This window comes from Oncorhynchus masou, chromosome 18 (genome assembly GCF_036934945.1).
Source record: "Oncorhynchus masou masou isolate Uvic2021 chromosome 18, UVic_Omas_1.1, whole genome shotgun sequence".
NCBI classification, from domain to species: Eukaryota; Metazoa; Chordata; class Actinopteri; order Salmoniformes; family Salmonidae; genus Oncorhynchus; species Oncorhynchus masou.
The window spans coordinates 37,618,335-37,643,510 of record NC_088229.1 but is presented as its reverse complement, the minus strand read 5'-3'; the positions used below and the strand labels follow the sequence as shown (position 1 = coordinate 37,643,510).

Genomic DNA, 25,176 nt, shown 5'->3' with positions numbered 1-25,176 from the left:
TACATCCCTGATAGTGAGCATTTCTCCTTTGCCCAGATAATTCATCCACCTGACAGGTGTGACATATCAAGAAGCTGATTAAACTGGCATTGTGTCACACAACACAATTCCAGAGATGTCTCAAGTTTTGAGGGAGTGTGCAGTTGGCATGCGGACTGCAGGAATGTCCACCAGCGTTGTTGCCAGAGAATTGAATAATTTCTCTATCATAAGCAGCCTCCAGCGTCGTTTTATAGAATTTGGCAGTATGTCCAACCGGCCTCACAACCGCAATCCACGTGTTGTCATGCCAGCCCAAGACCTCCACATCTGGCTTCTTCACCTGTGGGATAGTCTGAGACCAGCCACCTGGACAGCTGATGAAACTGGAGTATTTCTGTCTGTAATAAAGCCCTTTTGTACAGGAAAAACTAATTCTGATTGGCTGGGCCTGGCTCCCCAGTCTTGTGAAATCCATAGATTAAGGCCTAAATAATTATTTCCTTATAAGAACTGTAACTCAGTGACATTGTTGCATGTTGCGTTTTATATTTTTGTTCAGTATATCTGGGGGGAAGGATGCTTGATATGCTTTTACATTTGTAAAATAAACCATATTTAAGAAAATTGTGAAAGTGACAATTTTAGGCCCTTTTTAGGCCTATACATGCCCCCTGTAAGACATAATGGTCTGTAAACCGTACATTATACACACTACCTTTGTTTCATTATACCCGGTTGAAGCTTTGAGTGAACAAAGTAAGCATGAGTCATTTGGCACATTGTGGATATAGGATACTCCATCTTATTCCTGCACAATAGGCCTGGCTGTCATTGAAAGACTAAGGTTGATGTATCCTTAGTTGTAATGCATCATTGAATTTGCAAACGGTGTAGTCAGTGTGAGGAAGTTAGTTGTGAAACAGACCTACAAGAGTTTTAAACACCACATGTTTGTGGACAAACCAGACCTACAAGAAAGTGTCTACCATTGTCCTAAAAAGAAAGGCATTTAAAAAAAAAATTATGGAATATCTACATTGGTGTACAGAGGCCCACGATCAGCTACCATCACTTCTGTGTTCCAATGGCAAGTTGTGTTAGCTAATCCAAGTTTATAATTTAAAAAAGGCTAATTGATCATTAGAACACACTTTTGTAATTATGTTAGCACAGCTGAAAACTGTTGTTCTGATTAATGAAGCAATAAAACCTGTCTTTAGACTAATTGAGTATCTGGAGCATTTGTGGGTTAGAGCGTCTAGTTTGAGAAACAGTCTCACAAGTCCTCAAATGGCAGCGTCATTAAATAGTACCCGCAAAACACCAGTCTCAACATCAACAGTGAAGAGGTGACTCCGGGATGCTGGCCTTCTTTTACAGGTGATATTGGTGTATTAGGACGTGGATAGGTGTGGTTGTAAGGTTTTTTAGATGCATTTCTGGATTGAATGGGATCTTATGGGCAAATTGGATAATACAGAATGCCTATAAATTATCTAAATATGTGACCTCAAAGTGGACCTCAAAATGACGTGGTAATCAAATTTGTGTTTTGGTAATGAGGCCCTTAAACCTTGGCTACAACGGCCATGCTCGTACGCAGGCTTGCACGTTTTGCTTTTGTCTCGCTGCACCAGAAGCAATCGGGACAAGCAAGTTGAAATATTAAAACAAACTCTGAACCAATTATATTACTTTGGGGACAGGACGATGTGGTTAGTGCCTTTTCCTGGTTAAATTTTTGAGTGGAGAACGTTTTCTGATTTCACCATGATTGAGGAGTGATAACATGGGTAAGTACAAGTGACTGAGATATAATCACTAATTCAGAAATCTGATGCCAGTTGACATTAATTGATCAGGTAGTGACTTAGCAGGTAGGAAATAATGCCAGCAATACAGCAGACCTTGAGGTTCAGTATTCAGTGCCCAATAAAAAGTGTAATCAATTCAAATGTATTATAACTTACCTTGACTGGATGTAAGCTATCAAGAATGATCATATTTCCATTCTTTCTGATTGTTTACCCTAGAACCGTTGGGTTGGGTCTTACGTAGATGCCTTACAATAGTGTCATGGAGGGATTTCCATCTGGTTTTGCACAATTCAACATCTGTGAAGAGTAAAATGGACATGATTGTTAACCAATAACCAAATATTTATTTTGTCATTACCAGGTACTTGGCATCTGGCGGCTTTATTTTCAGCCTGGCCTTCACCTATCGTCTTCAAATCGATTATGGAGATTTGAGGCCATATGTCGCCATCATCCATCCATCCTCCTCTCAATCTGCTGTGACCCACCGAGGAAACCTAGATACAAACTGCTCAAGAGTTTAAGAAAAAAATGGTACTTTCCCAATTATTTGGGATTGGTTGACGGAAAACATTATGATCACCAAATTCAGGGAGATGTTTCTTTAATTATAAAGGAACCCTTTCTGTGGTGCTACTTGCCGTTTTGGATGCCAACTATAGCTTCACAGCTATTCATGTTGGGGGATTTTGGAGAAACTCCGGAGTCTATGCCAACTCTCCAATTGGAAGGGGAATGGGGTCAAAAACTCTGCAGGTGCCCCAAGATAGATGCCTTTCTGCCTGGGAGTGAAGAGTTGGGAAATATACCATACACAGTGGTGGGGGACGCTGCTTTCCCTCTAAAGCCCTACCCAGGACTCTAAAGTGCGACCAATTTAGTTGCATATGCGGAAAAATATTTGGCTGTGCGACCAGGAGTTTTGTTTGGGAGCACTGTGCGACTTTGAAAAAGATCTCCCAGATAATTGCGGTAATGATAAGGCATCCCTCTCGTTGTTTCCGAGTGCCCGAGAGAATCGTTAGCGTCATGGTTGCACAATTACTTCAGAGAACTGCTTGCCTCTAGCCCAACCAGGTTAACAGATTAGACCTATATTACCTGCGCAACATTCTTATTTACATTTTGTTCAGTCATGTCACCTAATTGACTAACTTCACCAGTATATCCGAACATTTGGGGTCACAGAAATAACGTTTCTTCAGGAGATCAATGATTTAAATGGCAGATCTTCCATGACAAACGTAATGTTTTTAAAGAGATGGTGTAAAAATGTAGAAACCTAATATTCTACATATGGCTTATAGGACAAAATTTCAATGACAGGTATTCATATCAAAATTTTAGCTTTTATAATAAACTAATGTATTTACAGTATTCAGACCCCTTGACTTTTTCCACATTTTGTTACAGATGTATTCTAAAATTGATTAAATAGTTTCCCCCCTCATCAATCAACACACAATACCTCATAATGACAAAGCAGAAACCGGAAAAAATAAAAACGTTTTGTAAAAACTGGAAATATCACATTTACACAAGTATTCAGACCCTTTACTCAGTGCTTTGTTGAAGCACCCTTGGTAGTGATTACAGCCAAGTCTTGGGTATGACATTATAAGCTTGGCACACATGTATTTTGGGGAGTTTCTACTATTTTTCTACTATTCTTTCTACCTAGCATAGACTTATAGATGACCTGGAGCCAGTGGGTCTGGAAGAATATGTAGTGAGGGCCAGCCGGGGGCCAGCCGACTAGAGCATACAGGTCGCAGTGGTGGGTGGTATAAGGTGATTTGGTAACAAAGTGGATGGCACTGTGATAGACTGCAGTTTGCTGAGTAGAGTGTTGGAAGCTATTTTGTAGATTACATCGCCGAAGTCGAGGGTCGGTAGGATAGTCAGTTTTACTAGGGTAAGTTTGGCAGCGTGAGTGAAGGAGGCTTTGTTGCGAAATAGAAAGCCTATTCTTAGATTTGATTTTGGATTGGAGATGTTTAATATGAGTCTGGAAGGAGAGTTTACAGTCTAGCCAGACACTTAGGTATTTATAGTTGTCCACATATTCTAGGTAGGAACTGTCCAGGGTGGTGATGCTAGTCGGGCGGGTGCGGGCAGCAAACGGTTGAAAAGCATGCATTTGGTTTTACAAGCGTTTACGAGCAGTTGGAGGCCACGGAAGGAGTGTTGTATGGCATTGAAGCTCATTTGGAGGTTAGTTAGCAGTGTCCAAGGAAGGGCCAGAAGTATACATAATGGTGTCGTCTGCGTGGAGGTGGATCAGGGAATCGCTCACAGCAAGAGCAACATGTTTGATATATACAGAGAAAAGAGTCGGCGCGAGAATTGAACCCTGTGGTACCCCCATAGACTGCCAGAGGTCTGGACAACATGCCCTCCGATTTGACACGCTCAACTCTGTCTGCAAAGTAGTTGGTGAACCAGGCGAGGCAGTCATTAGAAAAACCAAGGCTATTGAGTCTGACGATAAGAATACGGTGATTGACAGAGTAAAAAGCCTTGGCCAGGTCAATGAAAACGGCTGCACAGTACTGTCTTTTATCGATGGCGGTTATGATATCGTTCAGTACCTTGAGCGTGGCTGAGGTGCACCCGTGACCGGCTCGTATTCTGATTGCACAGCGACGGTACGGTGGGATTCGAAATGGTCAGTGATCTGTTTATTAACTTGGCTTTCGAAGACTTTAGATAGGCAGGACAGGATGGATATAGGTCTGTGACAGTTTGGGTCTAGGGTGTCAACCCCTTTGAAGAGGGGGATGACCGCGGCAGCGTTCCAATCTCTAGGGATTTCGGACGATACGAAAGAGAGGTTGAACGGGTTGCAACAATGGCGGCGGATAGTTTTAGAAAGAGAGGGTCCAGATTGTCTAGCCCAGCTGATTTGTGCTGGTCCAGGTTTTGCAGTTTTTTCAGAACATATGCTCTCTGGATGTGGGTGAAGGAGAAGCTGGGGAGGCCTGGGCGAGTAGCTGCGGGGGGGCGGAGCTGTTGGCCGGGGTTGGAGTAGCCTGGAGGAAGGCATGGCCAGCCGTTGAGAAATGCTTATTGAAATGGATTTATCAGTGGTGACCGTGTTACCTAGCCTCAGTGCAGTGGGCAGCTGGGAGGAGGTGCTCTTTAGTGTCCCAAAACGTATTTGGAGTTAGAGCTGCAGGATGTGAATTTCTGCTTGAAAAAGCTGGCCTTTGCTTTCCTTACTGACTGCGTGTATTGGTTCCTGATTTCCCTGAACAGTTGCATATCGTGGGGACTATTCGATGCTATGGCAGTCCACCACAGGATGTTTATGTGCTGGTTAAGGGCAGTCAAGTCTGGAGTGAACCAAGGGCTATATCTGTTCTTAGTTCTGCAGCTTTGAAGGGGGCATGCTTATCTAAGATGGTGAGGAAATTACTTTTTAAAGATTGACCAGGCATCCTCGACTGACAGGATGAGGTCAACATCCTTCCAGGATACCCGGGCCAGGTTGATTAGAAAGGCCTGCTCGCAGAAGTGCGTTTGACAGTGATGAGGGGTGGTATTTGACCGCGGACCCATAGCGAATACAGGCAATGAGTCAGTGATCGCTGCGATCCTGATTGGAAACAGCGGAGGTGTATTTGGAGGGCAAGTTGGTCAGGATAATGTCTATGAGGGTGCCAATGTTTACAGATTTAGGGTTGTACCTGGTGGGTTCCTTGATGATTTGTGTGAGATTGAGGGCATCTAGCTTAGATTGTAGGACTGCGGGGGTGTTAACCTCTCTAGGGTAGGGGGGCAGCATTTGGAATTTTGGATGAAAAGCATGCCCAAATTCAACGGCCTGCTACTCGGGCCCAGAAGATATGATATGCATATAACTGGTAGATTTGGATAGAAAACTGTTAAAATAGTGTCTGTGAGTATACCAGACCTGATTTAGCAGGTCAACGAGTCCATTCAGGAAGTTGTTTTTTTTGGTTTTGTAGTTTTCTATTCAATGCCATTACAGTATCCCTTGACTTTGGACTCCATTTGCAGTTCCTATGCCTTCCACTAGATGTCTAGTCTTTAGAAATCGTTTCAGGCTTGTATTCTTATAAATGAGGGAGTAAGACCAGTCTGAACGAGTGGACCCTACCGTGTCGCAGAGCTTTTTCATGAGCAAGTGCATTTCTTGTTTACCTTTTATATTGACAACGTTATTGTCCGATTTAAATGTTATAGATCATTTAGGCTAAAAAAACAACCTGAGGATTGATTATAAACATCGTTTGACATGTTTCTATGAACGTTACGGATACAATTTGGATTATTTGTCTGATTGTTTTGACTGAGTTTGAGCCTGTGGATTACTGAAGAAAACGCGCTAACAAACTGAGGTTTTTGGATATAAAGAGACTTCGAACAAAAGGAACATTTATTGAGTAAATTAATATCTTCTGATTGCCACCATATGAAGATCATCAAATGTAAGGGATTAATTGTCTCTATTTCTGTGTTTTGTAATGCTTCTGCTTGGCTGGTTACTGTTTTTAATAATTTGTCAACTGGGCTAGGTATGTTCTGGGTTAGGTATGCTTTCAACGAAAATAATTTTTATAAATATGACACTGGATGGTTTAACAAGAAGTTAGTCTTTAAATCTATTTAAAATGTTTTGTTTTCTGAATTTTTATAATGAGTATTTCTGTAATTGAATTTGGCGCTCTGCAACCTCACTGGATGTTGGCCAGATGGGACGCTAGCGTCCCACGTACCCTAGAGAGGTTAAGCATATCCCAGTTTAGGTCACCTAACAGAACGAACTCTGAAGCTAGATGGGTGGCGATCAATTCACAAATGGTGTCCAGGGCACAGCTGGAAGCGATAGCAGGCGGCAACAGTGAGAGACTTATTTCTGGAGAGGTTAATTTTTAAAATTAGAAGTTCAAACTGTTTGGGTATAGACCTAGAAAGTATGACATAACTTTGCAAGCTCTCTCTGCAGTAGATTGCAACTCCTCACCCTTTGGCAGTTCTATCTTGACGGAAGATGTTGTAGCTGGGTTTGGAAATCTCAGAATTGTTGGTGACCTTCCAAAGCCAGGATTCAGACACGGCAAGGACATCAGGGTTGGCGTAGTGTGCTAAAGCAGTGAGTAAAACAAACTTAGGGAGGAGGCTTCTGATGTTGACATGCATGAAACCAAGGTTTTATCGATCACAGAAGTCAACAAATGAGGGTGCCTGGGGACACGCGGGGCCTGGGTTTACCTCCACATCACCCGAGGAACAGAGGAGGAGTAGGATGAGGTTATGGCTGAAGGCTATCAAAACTGGTTGCCTAGAGCGTTGGGGACAAAGAATAAAAGGAGCAGATTTCTGGGCGTGGTAGAATAGATTCAGGGCATAATGTGCAGACAGGGGTATGGTGGGGTGCGGGTACAGCGGGGGTAAGCCCAGGCACTGAGTGATCATAAGAGAGGTTGTATCTCTGGATAAGCTGGTTATAATGGGTGAGGTCACCGCATGTGTGGGAGGTGGGACAAAGGAGGTATCAGAGGTATAATGAGTGGAACTAGGGGCTCCATTGTAAACTAAAACAATGATAACTAACATAAACAACAGTATACAAGGCATATTAACATATGAGAGCGACATACAGCGAGGCATAAAGTAATCACAGGTGTTGATTTGGACAGATCGCTAAGACAACAGCTAATCAGCTAAAACAACAACAGCTAAAATGGCGATGAAAGGGCAGAGTGTCTTAACTACACACAGAGCCTGAGTTTGCGGCTAGGGCCGGGCAGATGAACAACTAAAATAAATATATAAGCAGAATGGAGTACTGTGTTTAGTGGACAGTCCAACGGGCATCAGCTATAGATGGAACTGGGAGGCCGCGGATTAGTCGTTACTACGCTAGCACGCAGGTGACGCGGCATTTAAAGTTAGTAGCCCGGGGCTAGTAGAAGCGTCTGCTCCTTCTGAGGCCAGTTGAAGACACAGCGGATGGAGTATTTGTCAGCAGCCCTGTCGTCGACTAATGATCCAAGCCAGGTGGCGAGAGAGGTATTGTAGTTGTAGTAATTTAGTTTTCTGTCTGGGAGATGCGCCTGGCTCACGGCTAACTGGTGCTAGTTTCGGGGCAGAGGCGTTAGCCACTATAGCCACTCGGTAGCAGCGGTGATCCGGTGCCAAGGTTCAGAGCTTAGGGCAAGGATCCGATGGAGTAGTGTGTTCTAGCAGTGTTTGGGTGGAGTCCAGGTGAACAATTGAGTAGGCCGGGAGGTGGGCCTCAGTGATAGCTTCGGTAATCTAGCTGTGAAGATCAGGTGAATGGTTCAGGGATTTCGGCAGGAATCCGGCATTGCAGTGGAGAGACAGTCCGTTACTGGTAGGCTGGCGAGTATTATCCAGGCAAAAAAAAATTTTTTTTTTTTAAAGGGCTGGTACCTGTGCAGAAGGTAAAGGCTGCTAGCAGTGGCTAACAATGACTAAATAGCTTGTAGCTAAATAGCTGGGTAGCTTCTAATGGCTGTGGTTCTTGCTATAAGGTCTAAAAATTACAAATAATAGCGGTTCCGTATCACATTGGGCCAGACGGGTTACCGGAAGGTGTAATTGAACCAAAATGGAGAAGAGATTGAAAATAAAATCGAAATATATACAAAAAAATAGTAAAGTACACGAGAGGACGAACAAAACACGTCTGCACTGCTATGCCATCTTGATGCAGAGTTGTCATAATGCTTCAGCAAATATATATCACACCAGGGGTGTCGGTAGATGCAATATAAGTAACTTAATACATGTCCCTCTAACTGCTCTGAATGCCTCTGCTGATCCTACAGCAATTGTATGCAGTAATCATGTGCCTACGAACCCGATTTATACTGTTAGCACTGAGTCGGTGTGCCCTAGTAGGAAGTCCCACTGTGTGCAGCTCACCCTACATTAGCATAAGGAACACATCTACTGCTGTTAAGCTTCCCGAGTAAAGCAATAAAAACAATTAAGCATCCCGGAAGAAAAGTGCTCAAAATAGCCCACGTTAACACATGTATCTTAATGCAACTGCTGTGTCAGATTTCAAAAAGGCTTTCCGGGAAAGCACACTGTGCGATTATGTTAGGTCAGCACGAGTCACAGAAAAACATCCAGACATTTTCCAAAGAAGGAGAGGTGTCAGAAATAGCTTTATAAATATTCACTTACCTTTGATCTTGATTGGAATGCACTCCCAGGAATCCCAGTTCCACAATAAATGTTTGTTTTGTTCAATAAAGTCCATCATTTATGTCCAAATACCTCCCTTTTGTTCACGCGTTAAGCCCAGTAATCCAAATGCATAATGCGCAATCACTTGTTCAGACGAAATGTAAAAAATGTCTATTACAGTTCGTAGAAACATGTCAAACGATGTATAGAATCCATCTGTAAGGATGTTTTTATCATAAATCTTCAATAATGTTCCAACCGGAGAATTCCTTTGTCTTTAGAAATGCAATGGAACACAGCTAACTCTCACAGGCGCACGCGTGATCAGCTCATGGCACTCTGCAGCTATCTTTCTCTCCCCCTTCACAGTAGAAGCCTCAAACAAGGTTCTAAAGACTGCTGACATCTAGTGGAAGCCTTAGTGTCTATGGGATCATATTGCACTTCAAATCAAATCAAATTTATTTATATAGCCCTTCGTACATCAGCTGATATCTCAAAGTGCTGTACAGAAACCCAGCCTAAAACCCAAAACAGCAAGCAATGCAGGTGTAGAAGCACGGTGGCTAGGAAAAACTCCCTAGAAAGGCCAAAACCTAGAAAGAAACCTAGAGAGGAACCAGGCTATGTGGGGTGGCCAGTCCTCTTCTGGCTGTGCCGGGTGGAGATTATAACAGAACATGGCCAAGATGTTCAAATGTTCATAAATGACCAGCATGGTCGAATAATAATAAGGCAGAACAGTTGAAACTGGAGCAGCAGCACGTTCTGGTGGACTAGGGACAGCAAGGAGTCATCATGTCAGGTAGTCCTGGGGAATGGTCCTAGGGCTCAGGTCCTCCAAGAGAAGGAGAGAATTAGAGAACGCACACTTACATTCACACAGGACACCGAATAGGACAGGAGAAGTACTCCAGATATAACAAACTGACCCTAGCCCCCCGACACAAACTACTGCAGCATAAATACTGGAGGCTGAGACAGGAGGGGTCAGGAGACACTGTGGCCCCATCCGAGGACACCCCCGGACAGGGCCAAACAGGAAGGTTATAACCCCACCCACTTTGCCAAAGCACAGCCCCCACACCACTAGAGGGATATCTTCAACCACCAACTTACCATCCTGAGACAAGGCTGAGTATAGCCCACAAAGATCTCCGCCATGGCACAACCCAAGGGGGGGCGCCAACCCAGACAGGATGACCACATCAGTGAATCAACCCACTCAGGTGACGCACCCCTTCCAGGGGCGGCATGAGAGAGCCCCAGTAAGCCAGTGACTCAGCCCCTGTAATAGGGTTAGAGGCAGAGAATCCCAGTGGAAAGAGGGGAACCGGCCAGGCAGAGACTGCAAGGGCGGTTCGTTGCTCCAGAGCCTTTCCGTTCACCTTCCCACTCCTGGGCCAGACTACACTCAATCATATGACCCACTGAAGAGATGAGTCTTCAGTAAAGACTTAAAGGTTGAGTTTGCGTCTCTGACATGGGTAGGCAGAACGTTCCATAAAAATGGAGCTCTATAGGAGAAAGCCCTGCCTCCAGCTGTTTGCTTAGAAATTCTAGGGACAATTAGGAGGCCTGCGTCTTGTGACCGTAGCGTACGTGTAGGTATGTACGGCAGGACCAAATCAGAGAGATGGGTAGGAGCAAGCCCATGTAATGCTTTGTAGGTTAGCAGTAAATCCTTGAAATCAGCCCTTGCTTTGACAGGAAGCCAGTGTAGAGAGGCTAGCACTGGAGTAATATGATCAAATTTTTTGGTTCTAGTCAGGATTCTAGCCGCCGTATTTAGCACTAACTGAAGTTTATTTAGTGCTTTATCCGGGTAGCCAGAAAGTAGAGCATTGCAGTAGTCTAACCTAGAAGTGACAAAAGCATGGATTAATTTTTCTGCATCATTTTTGGACAGAAAGTTTCTGATTTTTGCAATGTTACGTAGATGGAAAAAAGCTGTCCTTTAAATGGTCTTGATATGTTCTTCAAAAGAGAGATCAGGGTCCAGAGTAACGCCGAGGTCCTTCACAGTTTTATTTGAGACGACTGTACAACCATTAAGATTAATTGTCAGATTCAACAGAAGATCTCTTTGTTTCTTGGGACCTAGAACAAGCATCTCTGTTTTGTCCGAGTTTAAAAGTAGAAAGTTTGCAGCCATCCACTTCCTTATGTCTGAAACACATGCTTCTAGCAAGGGCAATTTAGGGGCTTCACCATGTTTCATTGAAATGTACAGCTGTGTGTCATCCGCATAGCAGTGAAAGTTAACATTATGTTTTCGAATAACATCCCCAAGAGGTAAAATATATAGTGAAAACAACAATAGTGGTCCTAAAACGGAACCTTGAGGAACACCGACATTTACAGTTGATTTGTCAGAGGACAAACCATTCACAGAGACAAACTGATATCTTTCCGACAGATAAGATCTAAACCAGGCCAGAACTTGTCCATGTAGACCAATTTGGGTTTCCAATCTCTCCAAAAGAATGTGGTTATCGATGGTATCAAAAGCAGCACTAAGGTCTTGGAGCATGAGGACAGATGCGGAGCCTCGGTCCGATGCCATTAAAATGTAATTTGCCACCTTCACAAGTGCCGTCTCTGTGCTATGATGGGGTCTAAAACCAGACTGAAGCATTTCGTATACATTGTTTGTCTTCAGGAAGCCAGTGAGTTGCTGCGCAACAGCCTTTTCTAAAAATTGAGAGGAATGGAAGATTCTACATAGGCCGATTAGTTTTTTATATTTTCTGGGTCAAGGTTTGCCCTTTTCAAGAGAGGCTTTATTACTGCCACTTTTAGTGAGTTTGGTACACATCCGGTGGATAGAGAGCTGTTTATTATGTTCAACATAGGAGGGCCAAGCACAGGAAGCAGCTCTTTCAGTAGTTTAGTTGGAATAGGGTCCAGTATGCAGCTTGAAGGTTTAGAGGCCATGATTATTTTCATCATTGTGTCAAGAGATATAGTACAAAAACACTTGAGAGTCTCTCTTGATCCTAGTTCCTGGCAGAGTTGTGCAGACTCAGGACAACTGAGCTTTGAAGGAATACGCAGATTTAAAGAGGAGTCCGTAATTTGCTTTCTAATAATCATAATCTTTTCCTCAAAGAAGTTCATGAATTTATCACTGCTAAAGTGAAAGTCATCCTCTCTTGGGGAATGCTGCTTTTTAGTTAGCTTTGCGACAGTATCAAAAAGGAATTTCGGATTGTTCTTATTTTCCTCAATTAAGTTAGAAAAATAGGATGATCGAGCAGCAGTAAGGGCTCTAAGGTACTGCACGGTACTGTCTTTCTAAGCTGGTCGGAAGACTTCCAGTTTGGTGTGGCTCCATTTCCGTTCCAATTTTCTGGAAGCTTGCTTCAGAGCTCTGGTATTTTCTGTGTACCAGGGAGCTAGTTTCTTATGAGAAATGTTTTTAGTTTTTAGGGGTGCAACTGCATCTAGGGTATTGCGCAAGGTTAAATTGAGTTCCTCAGTTAGGTGGTTAACTGATTTTTGTCCTCTGGCATCCTTGGGTAGACAGAGGGAATCTGGAAGGACATCAAGGAATCTTTGTGTTGTCTGTGAATTTATAGCACGACTTTTAATGTTCCTTGGTTGGGGTCTGAGCAGATTATTTGTTGCAATTGCAAACGTAATAAAATGGTGGTCCGATAGTCCAGGATTATGAGGAAAAACATTAAGATCCACAACATTTATTCCATGGGACAAAACTAGGTCCAGAGTATGACTGTGACAGTGAGTGGGTTCAGAGACATGTTGGACAAAAATAGCACGACTTTTAATGTTCCTTGGTTGGGGTCTGAGCAGATTATTTGTTGCAATTGCAAACGTAATAAAATGGTGGTCCGATAGTCCAGGATTATGAGGAAAAACATTAAGATCCACAACATTTATTCCATGGGACAAAACTAGGTCCAGAGTATGACTGTGACAGTGAGTGGGTTCAGAGACATGTTGGACAAAACCCACTGAGTCGATGATGGCTCCGAAAGCCTTTTGGAGTGGGTCTGTGGACTTTTCCATGTGAATATTAAAGTCACCAAAGATTAGAATATTATCTGCTATGACGGCAAGGTCCGATAGGAATTCAGGGAACTCCGTGAGGAACGCTGTATATGGCCCAGGAGGCTTGTAAACAGTAGCTATAAAAAGTGATTGAGTAGGCTGCATAGATTTCATGACTAGAAGCTCAAAAGACGAAAACGTCATTTTTTTTTTTTTTTCTTGTAAATTGAAATTTGCTATCGTAAATGTTAGGAACACCTCCGCCTTTTCGGGATGCACGGGGGATATGGTCACTAGTGTATCCAGGGGGTGAGGCCTCATTTAACACAGTAAATTCATCAGGCTTAAGCCATGTTTCAGTCAGGCCAATCACATCAAGATTATGATCAGTGATTAGTTCATTGACTATAATTGCCTTTGAAGGAAGGGATCTCACATTAAGTAGCCCTATTTTGAGATGTGAGGTATCATGATCTCTTTCAATAATGACAGGAATGGAGGTGGTCTTTATCCTAGTGAGATTGCTAAGGCGAACACCGCCATGTTTAGTTTTGCCCAACCTAGGTCGAGGCACAGACACGGTCTCAATGGTGATAGCTGAGCTGACTACACTGACTGTGCTAGTGGCAGACTCCACTATGCTGGCAGGCTGGCTAACAACCTGCTGCCTGGCCTGCACCCTATTTCATTGTGGAGCTAGAGGAGTTAGAGCCCTGTCTATGTTGGTAGATAAGATGAGAGCACCCCTCCAGCTAGGATGGAGTCCGTCACTCCTCAGCAGATCAGGCTTGGTCCTGTTTGTAGGTGAGTCCCAGAAAGAGGGCCAATTATCTACAAATTCTATCTTTTGGGAGGGGCAGAAAACAGTTTTCAACCAGCGATTGAGTTGAGACTGCTGTAGAGCTCATCACTCCCCCTAACTGGGAGGGGGCCAGAGACAATTACTCGATGCCGACACATCTTTCTAGCAGACTTACACGCAGAAGCTATGTTGTGCTTGGTGATCTCTGACTGTTTCATCCTAACATCGTTGGTGCCGACGTGGATAACAATATCTCTATACTCTCTACACTCGCCAGTTTTAGCTTTAGCCAGCACCATCTTCAGATTAGCCTTAACGTCGGTAGCCCTGCCCCATGGTAAACAGTGTATGATCGCTGGATGATTCGTTTTAAGTCTAATACTGCGGGTAATGGAGTTGCCAATGACTAGAGTTTTCAATTTGTCAGAGCTAATGGTGTGAAGCTTCGGCGTCTCAGACCCCGTAACGGGAGGAGTAGAGACCAGAGAAGACTCGGCCTCTGACTCCGACTCGCTGCTTAATGGGGAAAACCGGTTGACAGTTTCTGTCGGCTAAATGAGCGACACCGGTTGAGCATTCCTACAGTATTCCCTTCCAGAAACCGTGAGAAAGTTGTCCGGCTGCGGGAACTGTGCCAGATGATTTATACTACTATCTGTACTTACTGGTGGCACAGACGCTGTTTCATCCTTTCCTACACTGAAATTACCCTTGCCTAACGATTGCGTCTGAAGCTGGGCTTGCAGCACAGCTATCTTCGCCGTAAGGCGATCGTTTTCCTGTATATTATGAGTACAGCGACTGCAATTAGAAGGTATCATGTTAATGTTACTATTAGCTTCGGCTGTTGGAGGTCCTGACCGAACCGTGTCCAGATAAAGCGTCCGGAGTGAAAAAGTTGAGGAAAAAAATATATATAAACGGTAATTAAAAAGTAAAAACCGTAAAGTTGTCAGGTAGCAAAATAGGTTGGCAACAAAACGCACAGCAACTCGAAAACAGGTCTGCAAGTTGTGACCGGAAATGACGTCACTTCCTATCTTGAAAAACTACAATCCTTAGATTTCCCACTTCCTAGTTGGATTTTATTTCAGGTTTTTGCCTGTTATACTCAGACATCATTCAAACAGTTTTAGAATCTTCAGAGTGTTTTCTATCAAAATCTACTAATTATATGCATATTCTAGCTTTTGGGCCTGAGTAGCAGGCAGTTTACTCTGGGCACCTTTTTATCCAAGCTACTCAATACTGCCCCCCCAGTCCCAAAGAAGTTAACAACACTATCAACATGGCAGGTCCTATAGGCCCTAGTTTTGTCACACCTGGACTACTGTTCAGTCGCGTGGTCAGGTGCCACAAAAATACTTAGGAAAGTTGCAATTGGCTCAGAACAGGGCAGCACAGATGGTCCTTGGATGTGCACAGAGAGCTAATATTAATAATATGCATGTCAATCACTCCTGGCTCAAAGTGGAGGAGAGATTGACTTAATCACTACTTGTTTTGATGAGAGGTATTGACATGTTGAATGCACCGAGCTGTCTGTTTGAACTGCTGGCGAACAGCTTGGACACCCATGCATACCCCACAAGACATGTCACAGAGGTCTCTTCACAGTCCCGAGTCCAAAACAGACTATGGGATGCACACAGTACTACATAGAGCCATGGCTACATGGAATTCTATTTCACGTCAAGTAACTGATGCAAGCAGTATAATGTAGATAAAAAATAAAATAAAGAAGATGGATACACCTTATGGAACAGCAGGGACTGTGAAGCAACACAAACATAGGCACAGACACATGCATACACACACATACACGATAACATGCAAACTGTACACACACGTACATGGATTTTGTACTGTAGATATGTGGTGGAGTAGGAGCCTGAGGGCACACAGTGTGTTGTGAATGTATTATTTTTTTAAATTGTGTGAACTGCCTTAATTTTGCTGGACCCCAGGAATATAATCAATACAAAAGTAAGGACTTCTCCTCTAGATGATGCATCATGGGAGAATAAATATGTTTTTACAGGAACTTGAAAAAGTCTTACTTTAATGAGAGACGTGTCCACAAACACTTTTTCCATAATACCTATAGATTAATGGAAACTTAAACTAGTATAGATTTTTTTAAATTATTTATGGACAAACGACAACATACTGTTTTTATTCAAACAAGTTAGAATTGTTGAAAAGGACCAGAGAATTTAATCCGGACAAATTTCAGTAATGAGAATTAGGGGTGTAAATTTACAAAATTCAGTCAGCAATCTAAAATGCTTTTAAAATAAGACACTTTACCAAAAACTAGGCATCTTAGTCTTCAGAATGATAGTTGCTTTTTGCAGATGCGTCATGGTTCTGTAACTCAGTTTGCTACAGACAGTTAAAACTAGTTTAATGAGCATCGCCCGGTTTCTCTAAAGCATATTGAAAAACCTTTAACAGAGAAACATGAAACTTCGAGGAGTGGGAGTCGGTACAGAGAGTTTATTGAGCAAACATACAAAGTACACCACTACATAAAGTGTTGCAGGTCCTTTTATTATGCCCATGTTGTTGGATGTGTGTGAAAGTGTTTGTTGTAACAATGAGCTAGCCTAAACTAACAGCACCACCCTTCATACAGTTAATATATCAAGGGCAGGAACTATTGAGAATCATATAGGCTAGTAACAAGGCTATCAGTAGAAGTATGTAACAGCATAACTGCTTTCTTTTGTCATATCTGAAAGGAACATTATCAAAGGAATGTAAAGGCAATACAGTAGGCTTATCGCGCATCATGAGCCAAGCCCGCTTTCGATTGACCTAATTCAGACATGCAGGAGTGGGTTTCTGTCCTTGCCTGACAGGCTGAACACAGTCTTGGGAAGTTTCTCTGTGTCTCTAACGGGTCCTCTACTTAAGTGCCAGTAAACCTGCCACTGGCAGATGTCGTCCGGGAGATCGCTGTACGGCCCCAGCCAGTCGCTCTTGAGCCAGAACACCAGCCCTACCAATAAGCTATTGGCACACTCCAACCACAGGAGGTTGATGGCAATGTAGGCGGGAACCGCAAGGCCCAAGAGCTCACAGGCAACGCACATGACCAGGTATGATGCCCACGTTGTGCTGAAGCCCAAAGTCAGTCCGAGGTAAAGGGGGTGCCTCTGCCATTCGGTTTCCACCGCCAGTGCTTTCTCCTCGTCCTTGTCAGCCCCTGGCTTGCCGAACTTGGCATACCTGAAGCTCAAGTCGCTGTGCAGCGTTGGGTTGACGTCGTCCCTATACTCTGAGAGCCTGTTGGCCTCCTTCAGCCACGAGGAAAGACGTTTGTAGTGCAGCATCAGCACACAGCAGACGGCTACGGAGATCCCCACTGAGAAATGTACTACAAACACAGACTCCTGCACCATGCAACCTAAAGCATGCCTCCCTCCCTCATACTCCACCTCTATTAGGGTGGTGAAGGCTGAGCAGCTGGAGCGCACACCGGCCAGCACCCACACCAGAAGTGTCAGGGTGCAGTTCCACAAGGTCCTGCAGGGGGCGGCATGACAGGAGGTGTAGCGTGACTCTGTGGCGTAGTCCAGCAGCCCCAGGCCCAGCACGGGCAGAGGGAGCGCGTTGAACACGGCCGAGGCCTGCGCCAAGAGGAAGCACACGGACACTGGGGAGCGGTCAGGTCCTAGTAACCAAACGGCCACAACGGCGCATGCCAACGCCACGTCGACCAGGAAGACGGAGAGACCACAGACGCCCATGAAGGAGGTGTTAAGCCGGCGCAGGCTGATGAACAGGACCAGACAGTCCATGCCCACCTTTAACAGCAAGATCAACAGAAACTGGCTGGTGTTGTCCTTGATGCAGCTCCCTTCCTCTTCCCACGACTCAATGATGGCCAGCATGTTGAAGCTTTTGCCGTTGAGACTGTGCCCAGCCCCAGAAGTAACCTATTGGGTCTGTGATGTTCCGGTCGACGTCACCATGCTCAGGAAAAAGCTGTCGAAGAGAGTGGAGAGGTTAGCAGTAATCTACAAACAGCTTTTACCAAGAAATTAGACTGTTTCTAGTGTTATCAGTACTACCTGGCTTTTCATGACTCATCTACAGAAACAACAACACCTTATGGAAGTCAAAAATAATCACCTTAAACTCTCCCTAATGTATGTTTGCACCAGTGTGAGCTGATAATATTTTTGGCATCTCAGATTGTTCTGGAAATTCTCACATTTCTCAGACTTAGTGTTTTTGGAAAGTATTCAGACCCCTTCCATTTTTCCATATTTTGTTACGTTACAGCCTTATTCTAAAATGGATTAAATACATTTTTTCCTCAGCCATCTACATACACTGCCCCATAATGACAAAGCAAAAAAAGTTGTTAGAAATGTTTGCAAATGTATAACAAGATAAAGAGACCTTTTTATTTATGTAAGTATTCATACCCTTTGTTTCCATTGATCATCCTTGATGTTTCTATACGTTGATTTGGAGTCCACCTGTGGTAAATTCAATTCATTGGACATGATATAGACTGGTGTGTGCCTTTCTAAGGTCCCACAGTTGACCGTGCATGTCAGAGCAAAAATCAAGTCATGAGGTTGAAGGAATTGTCCGTAGAGCTCCGAGACAGGATTGTGTCGAGGCACAGATCTCTGGAAGGGTGCGAAAAAATGTCTCCATCATCGAAGGTCCCCAAGAACACAGTGGCCTCCATTCTTAAATGAAAGAAGTTTGGAACCACCAAGACTCTTCCTAGAGCTGGCCGCCCGGCCAAACTGAGCAATCGGTGAAGAAGGGCCTTGGCCAGGGAGGTGACCAATAACTCGGTGGTCACTCTGACAGAGCTGTAGAGTTCCTCTGTGGAGATGGTTATCCTTCTGGAAGGTTCTCCCATCTCTGCAGCACTCTACAAATCCAGCCTTTATGTTAGAGTGGCCAAACAGAAGCCACTCTTCAGTAAAAGGCACATGACAGCCCACTTGGAATTTGCCAAAAGGCATCTAAAGACTCTCAGACCATGAGAAACAAGATTTCCTGGTCTGATTAAAGGAAAAAAGAACTATTTGGCCTGAATGACAAGCGTCACGTCTGGAGGAAACCTGGTACCATCCCTAAGCTGAAGTATGGTGGTAGCAGTATCATGCTGTGGGGATGTTTTTCAGCGGCAGGGACTGGGAGACGAGTCAGGATTGAAGGTAGGATGAATGGAGCAAAGTACAGGGATCCTTAATGAAAACCTGCTCCAGAGCGCCCGGGAGCTTGGAAGGTGAACCTTCGCCCCCAGTCTAACAGGACAACGACCCTAAGCATACAGCCAGACAACGCAGGAGTGGCTTCGGGACAAGTTTCTGAATATCCTTGAGTGGGCCAGCCAGAACCCAATCGAACGTCTCTGGAGACCTGAAAATAGCTGTGCAGCGACGCTCCCTATCCAACCTGACAGAGCTTGAGAGGATCTGCAGAGAAGACGAATGGGAGAAACTCCCAAAATACATGTGTGCCAAGCTTGGAGCTTCATGCCCAAGTCTCAAGGCTGTAATCGCTGCCAAATGTGCTTCAACAAATTACTGAGTAAAGGGTCTGAATACTTATGTAAATGTGATATTTCAGTTTATTTTAAAATTAAACAACTTTTCTAAAAACCTGTTTTTTGCTTTCTCATTATGGGATATTGTGTGTAGATTGATTCCCCCCCCAAGTAGTCCCTTTTAGAATAAGGCTGTAATATAACAATGAGTAAAAAGTAGAGGTCTGAATACTTTCCGAAGACACTGTATGTTGTGAATCGCCCATAAGTTTGTAAAGTATAAATATGATTTCTAGGCCATATTTCCCAGCCCTAGTTTGACGAGTATATTGCTACAAACAATGTCTTTTAAAATAAGAAAAATCAAAAAGAGTAGTTTGACGATATTATTTTATGTTGAATAAATTAATTTGAAAATGTGTATTTCAAAATCTATACATAGGCTTACTCCATATTTATGAGAATGTTATAATGACACCAATATGTTGCCTGTATCATGTACGATTCGTAGATCATAGGGTCTACGTGTGTGTGTGTCTACGTGTGTGTGTGTCTACGTCCATGTGTGTCTAAAAAGGGCCTAAAATTGCCAATTTGATTATGTTTTTCTCAAAAATGGTTTGTGATACAAAAGTATGTTAAACGTCAGTCCTCCCAATGAAGTTCCTATGTGAGAATTCTCAGAACAATCTAAGATGCAAAAAATAGTTTCCACTCCCACTGGCGTGGAATCGCCCATGTAGCATGCCTCAACACTCATTGTTTGGAGTCCAACAACCTCAAGTTTTAGGAAATATAGTAGCCAATTATGTATATATTTAACTGGTGACAGCCTGAGGCTAGACAAAAGCTAATATTTCAGTTACGGCAATCCAATCTGTTTACTATTCATTCCTATAAAAAACAGGTTTGTTTACGCGTAGGAGGAAATGCGTGCCTTCTTTTGATACAATGCTATTGCTTAACCCAGATATTTCCAAATACAGGAATCTTCAAAGATTACACCATTTTTTTTAAGCTTATCAACTATCATGCTGTTGTCAGGGAATGTTAGTCCTTGCATCCATAGCTCCATCTATGAATTTGAGCATGATTAGGCTACATTCAGCCAGCCCCACCTCTCAGCTTTATTGCAAACCCAGGGATAGGGCTGCCTTATACTTAGCTTTTTCATTGTCATCGTAAAACAATATCAATCCACATAATACTGTGATCTTTTGAACACTGCAAGTAGGCCTTACCTCTTAATCGTTGTGGGTAATCCTGGTCATTTATGTGTAGTTTGAGATCCAGTGGCAGCATCAACCGGTGTGTGCTTTACTCTTAGCAACAGGCTAGTCGAGTTTGACAAGCACTTCCTTATTATATGGTAATTTTACTGCCTCATTGTGGGTGGGTCTATTACCTGCTCAGGCTTTTCTGGGTGAAACTAGCCTTGCAACCAACCTGACACACCTGTAATTCTACCTGGCGGCTTCAACCACCATCCATGCCCTTCCCTCCTCAGGTACAACCTCTCAGTTTTGAATAGGCTGTTGTTGAGTTTTGGGTGGGGTGAAGATGAAGATTCACCACTAAGATCATGCAGAAACGTTTGTTTTGTTGAAGAGTCGGTGTGTCTTACAAACGTGCTCTTCTGCTGTGATGCCGATATGGGGACAACACGGTTCAAACCCGAGACGTCCATCAGGAATGATTCCTGTAAAATCGAGTATACGGTTATGGTCTAGAGTTCCATTTTATATTGTAGCCCCCCCACCCCTCATGTTGTGAAATGTTGTTTTGTAAATGCATGTGTACTGTAAATGTATGGCCTGAGCGGGGTAACAGTTTTTTATTTTTTATTATGGCAAAGTAGTTTGACGTTCATGATACATGCTGCTAATAGGTTGGCATATATTGGTTGGGCATTTATGTAATGGCCTATTTTGCATAGCAGGTTGAGGGCTATGTGTAGGGGGGGGGAAGACATATCTTCTCTTGTCTGTTCAATGCAATAAAGAACTCCCTACCACCTCAGTGACTCAACCCCTGCACCTGCATTAGAGCAGCTAGAGGCCAGCCAGTGTTTACTTGCTGGTCCCTGTAAATGTTCAGGATATTATGGAGTCACGTGGTTTGTTTTGGTCCAGGTTAAGTGAAATGTTCTGTCTCCAAGGGGAACAAAGGCCAGGTCTAGATTTCTTTCTCAACCTGAACAAATGGTTAATTAACAGGGATGAAAGGAACACCTATAATAGGGTGTAAAAAGCCTGTTTATGGTTTATCCGGTATACATGGCGCAAAGGATCCGCTGGGCGATTTGAGGCAATTACCGAGAAAATCGAAGTGTGCTGGGTGTTGACTAAGTGGAGGCTGCTCCTGCACCGCCAATATTTGTTTAACAACACAGAAGCTCTCCGGGGATGCCTTGGGGACAAATGGCTCTTTTCAGAGGGGCTGAATTTCAAAGCTGTAGCACAATATTTGACATAAAGCAGGTTTTCAAAGAGTTTAGTTTGCTTCTTATTTTCCTTTTTGCCATGGAAAATTTGAGTACTGGTGTTACCCACCTCAATAACTAGTATCATGACAACCCTACAGTTGGTACTGCTTCATTAATCCAGTGGGAACAGGTTTTCATTAAGTAGCCTATTATTCATTTAATTTGTGTAAAGTGTCTTACCATGTGAGTATGATATGATGATGACAAAATATTGTTGAATACAAGAAACCAGAAGTTCTTTGGTCAAACGATGTAGATACTATGTTTTGTCATATACATTGCTTCCAGAAAACCATTTCTCACGCAGAACAATGAATGTTGTTTAGAAATATTAATCGTTAAGCATACCAGGAAATGTGAATGTGGGCAAAAGCGGCTTTCAAAACCCGGTTGAGCAAGGTGATGACTTGTGGTCTCCTGTCAATATTTGCATGTGGAGTGTTTACAGAAGTCAGCCCTTTTGACTTACTGTTTTCCAGGAAGTTGGGAGAATGAAGGTAGAACTCTTTGCCGATGTGGTTCCAAAGACGGCTGAGAACTTTCGGTAATTTTACCTAAACAAATTTCATGACTTCTTAGTGCAAAATCATTCCCTGTCACATCAAGGCCACATTCAGTATGGCATAATGTTGTAGAATGTCGGATCGAAAATTATTCTGTAGAAGAGACGTGCCTCTGACATATCTGTAAATTGCACCATCCTGAATTATGAAATATTTGTTAGAGATGATTAGTAGAGGTGATTTTTGCCCTTCCAATGAATAAATGATTTATTTTGTCTTTTACAGGCAGTTCTGCACAGGGGAATTCAGGTAAGGGATATCTCCATGGACACTAGAGTAGGCTATATATTGATCCCTGGTACACTTGCTGATCTACTCGCTCTGACCACCCAACTGTACCCATGTACTACCACAGTTACAAGCACAGTCACTATGAAAGGCTGTAGTCAGGAGAGATTTTATTGCTCACTTGACACAAGTATCTATCAGGTTAAGGTGTTGGCTTTATAACGCCATCTACTGGAGCTGTAGAACCCTTCCCATTATCTTCCTGACACCTAACTAGCATAGTCACCCTTGAAGAGAGTGCGGTATTTGATTTTTTTAAATGTACCTGTTGCCTGTTCACTGGCCATGGTGTCCACTTAGTGGAATAGGTGTATAGAGTGTTATTTTTTTCCTCTGTACAGGTGTTTTTAATTGTGGTAAATGTCCCTTTTCACTTATTGTTTAGGCTGTTGAGCACAATTTAAAAGACAGTAGTCGGGCCAGTTCCTTTGAGATGTGTCAACTCTGCAAAATACAAAACCTGTGCACCCTAATAGGAGAATGGTAGGGAATCAGACCACAACCTCTATCTCTTTTCCTTTCGACTTGTTCTTTAGGCATTCAACCATTTGTGTTAATTGCTGTTTTTAATTGCAGTTTGCGTAGTGATCTTCTGAGGGAAGAGAAACAATCCCACAGACAGCAACTCTGACATTCCAACTATGGAGACAAACAATGAGTCTTTATGATGACTATACAAGATCTATTCAGGCATTCTTGGGGAAAAACTGATAAAAATAATTTGTCATTGTCATTATTCAAACTCTAATAGCTAAAAGGTAAACCCCTTGTCTATTTTACATCAGTAAATATTACTGTGATTTGAAATAATGAAAATGGAAAGGACGAGTACTTTATTCTAAATAAACACTGAGTGTACAGTACAGCTTTCCATGACAGACTGGCCACGTAATTCCAGGTGAAAGCTATGATCCGTTATTGATGTCACCTGTTAAATCCTCTTCAATCAGTGTGTAGATGAAGGGGAGGAGACTGGCTAAAGAAGGATTTTTAAGCCTGGAGACAATTTGAGACACGGATTGTGTGTGTGTGCCATTCAGAGGGTGAATGGGTAAGACAAAAGATTTCAGTGCCTTTGAACGGGGTATGGTAGTAGGTGCCAGGCACACCGGTTTGAGTGTGCCAGGAACTGCAACGCTGCTGGGTTTTTTACGCTCAACAGTTTCCCGTTTTGTATCAAGAATGGTCCACCACCCAAAGGAGATCCAGCAAACTTGACACAATTGTGGGAAGCATTGGAGTTATCATAGACCAGCATCCCTGTGGAACACTTTTGACACCTTGTAGAGTCCATGTCTGACAAATTGAGGCTGTTCTGATGGCAAAAGAGGGGGTGCAACTCAATATTAGGAAGGTGTTCTTAATGTTTTGCAAAATCAATCTATTTTGAAACTCAAACATGGTTGAAAATGTAATCTGTTTTGACACTGTCACACATATACCCCTATCTGACAAGTGAGCCTAAAGAAAAACCTACATGGCAGCCATTCTCAACAGGCGGACGGACCGCTGTCCGGATCTGGACCCAGAATGGGGTCAATAGGGACCACCACGGGTCCCGACAATATTTTGAAGGGGGGGAAAAATTGATCAAGTAGCCCATGTTAGCTAGGTAGGTTAGCCTAATTTATCTATCTAAATCTTGTACACTAGTTAGCATGGCCAGATTATGTGCCTTGGGCCCTCGACCCCCCCAGGGGGCACTCAATTTTATTTTGTTGAGTCATTCGGGCATCATATGAACACACATAAGACATGGCAAAATGTTTCGAAATAAGATTTAAAACGGCTAAAATTCTATGCCAACGAGAAATTTGAACAGTATGGGACTGCAAGGTGGGGTTTGTTATTAATACGCTGTTAAATGAGAATATCCATTCACACTTTTTCCACCTAGGAAATTAGTGTCTTCTTAAATAGTACATAGTAGTTGAGCACCCCTGCTATAGGGTAAAAGTGAATCCCTCGACCAGGATTTGCATGTACAGTACCTAGTGAGTCTACACACCCCTTTCACAGTCTTCACACTTTGCTGCCTTAAAATTATATCAAAAAGTACTACACATTTTCAAAGTGAAAGACAAATAATAGAAATGTTTCATAATCAAGACATCTTTGTTATTTATTGTTAATTAGGTCTTCACACCCCAGAGTCAATACTTGGTAAAATCTCATTTGTCAGCCTTTACAGCTGTGAATAATTTTGAATAAGATTCTACCAACCCTTTGCAAAAGCTCAGTAAATTTGGTTGGGAGTAAGTCTCTGATTTTCAAGCAGATTTAAATGGACCATTTAGCAACACTCAACACCTATTGGAAAGCTATTTTGGCGTGTCTTTGGCATAAAAATGTGTGTAATTGTCCCACTGAAAAATAACAATATAAACTCAGTAAAAAAAGAAATGTCCTCTCACTGTCAACTGCATTTATTTTCAGCAAACTTAACATGTGTAAATATTTGTATGAACATAAGATTCAGCAACTGAGACATAAACTGAACAAGTTCCACAGAC

At 43.0% G+C, this 25,176-nt stretch overlaps 2 protein-coding genes across 4 annotated transcripts in view; one reads left to right on the top strand and one right to left on the bottom strand.

The window, feature by feature from the left end:
* Positions 1 to 25,176, top strand: part of ppih (peptidylprolyl isomerase H (cyclophilin H)) — a 43,805-nt gene that overhangs the window by 8,696 nt on the left and 9,933 nt on the right. For 2 of the 3 annotated variants that reach the window (XM_064923187.1, XM_064923189.1), the window contains exons 2-3: positions 22,292 to 22,356; positions 22,601 to 22,624. In XM_064923187.1, coding sequence (XP_064779259.1) covers positions 22,292 to 22,356; positions 22,601 to 22,624 — 89 coding nt within the window. Of the gene's footprint in view, positions 1 to 20,736; positions 20,835 to 22,291; positions 22,357 to 22,600; positions 22,625 to 25,176 lie in introns of those variants that run through there. The other variant, XM_064923188.1, reaches the window with a different exon arrangement.
* Positions 16,283 to 20,676, bottom strand: si:dkeyp-100a1.6 (probable G-protein coupled receptor 160). The gene is made up of 2 exons (XM_064923186.1): positions 20,569 to 20,676; positions 16,283 to 17,796 (listed from the first exon to the last, which is right to left on the bottom strand). Exon 2 carries the CDS (start codon positions 17,700 to 17,702, stop codon positions 16,629 to 16,631), a length of 1,074 nt encoding a protein of 357 aa, XP_064779258.1. The 5' UTR covers positions 17,703 to 17,796; positions 20,569 to 20,676; the 3' UTR covers positions 16,283 to 16,628.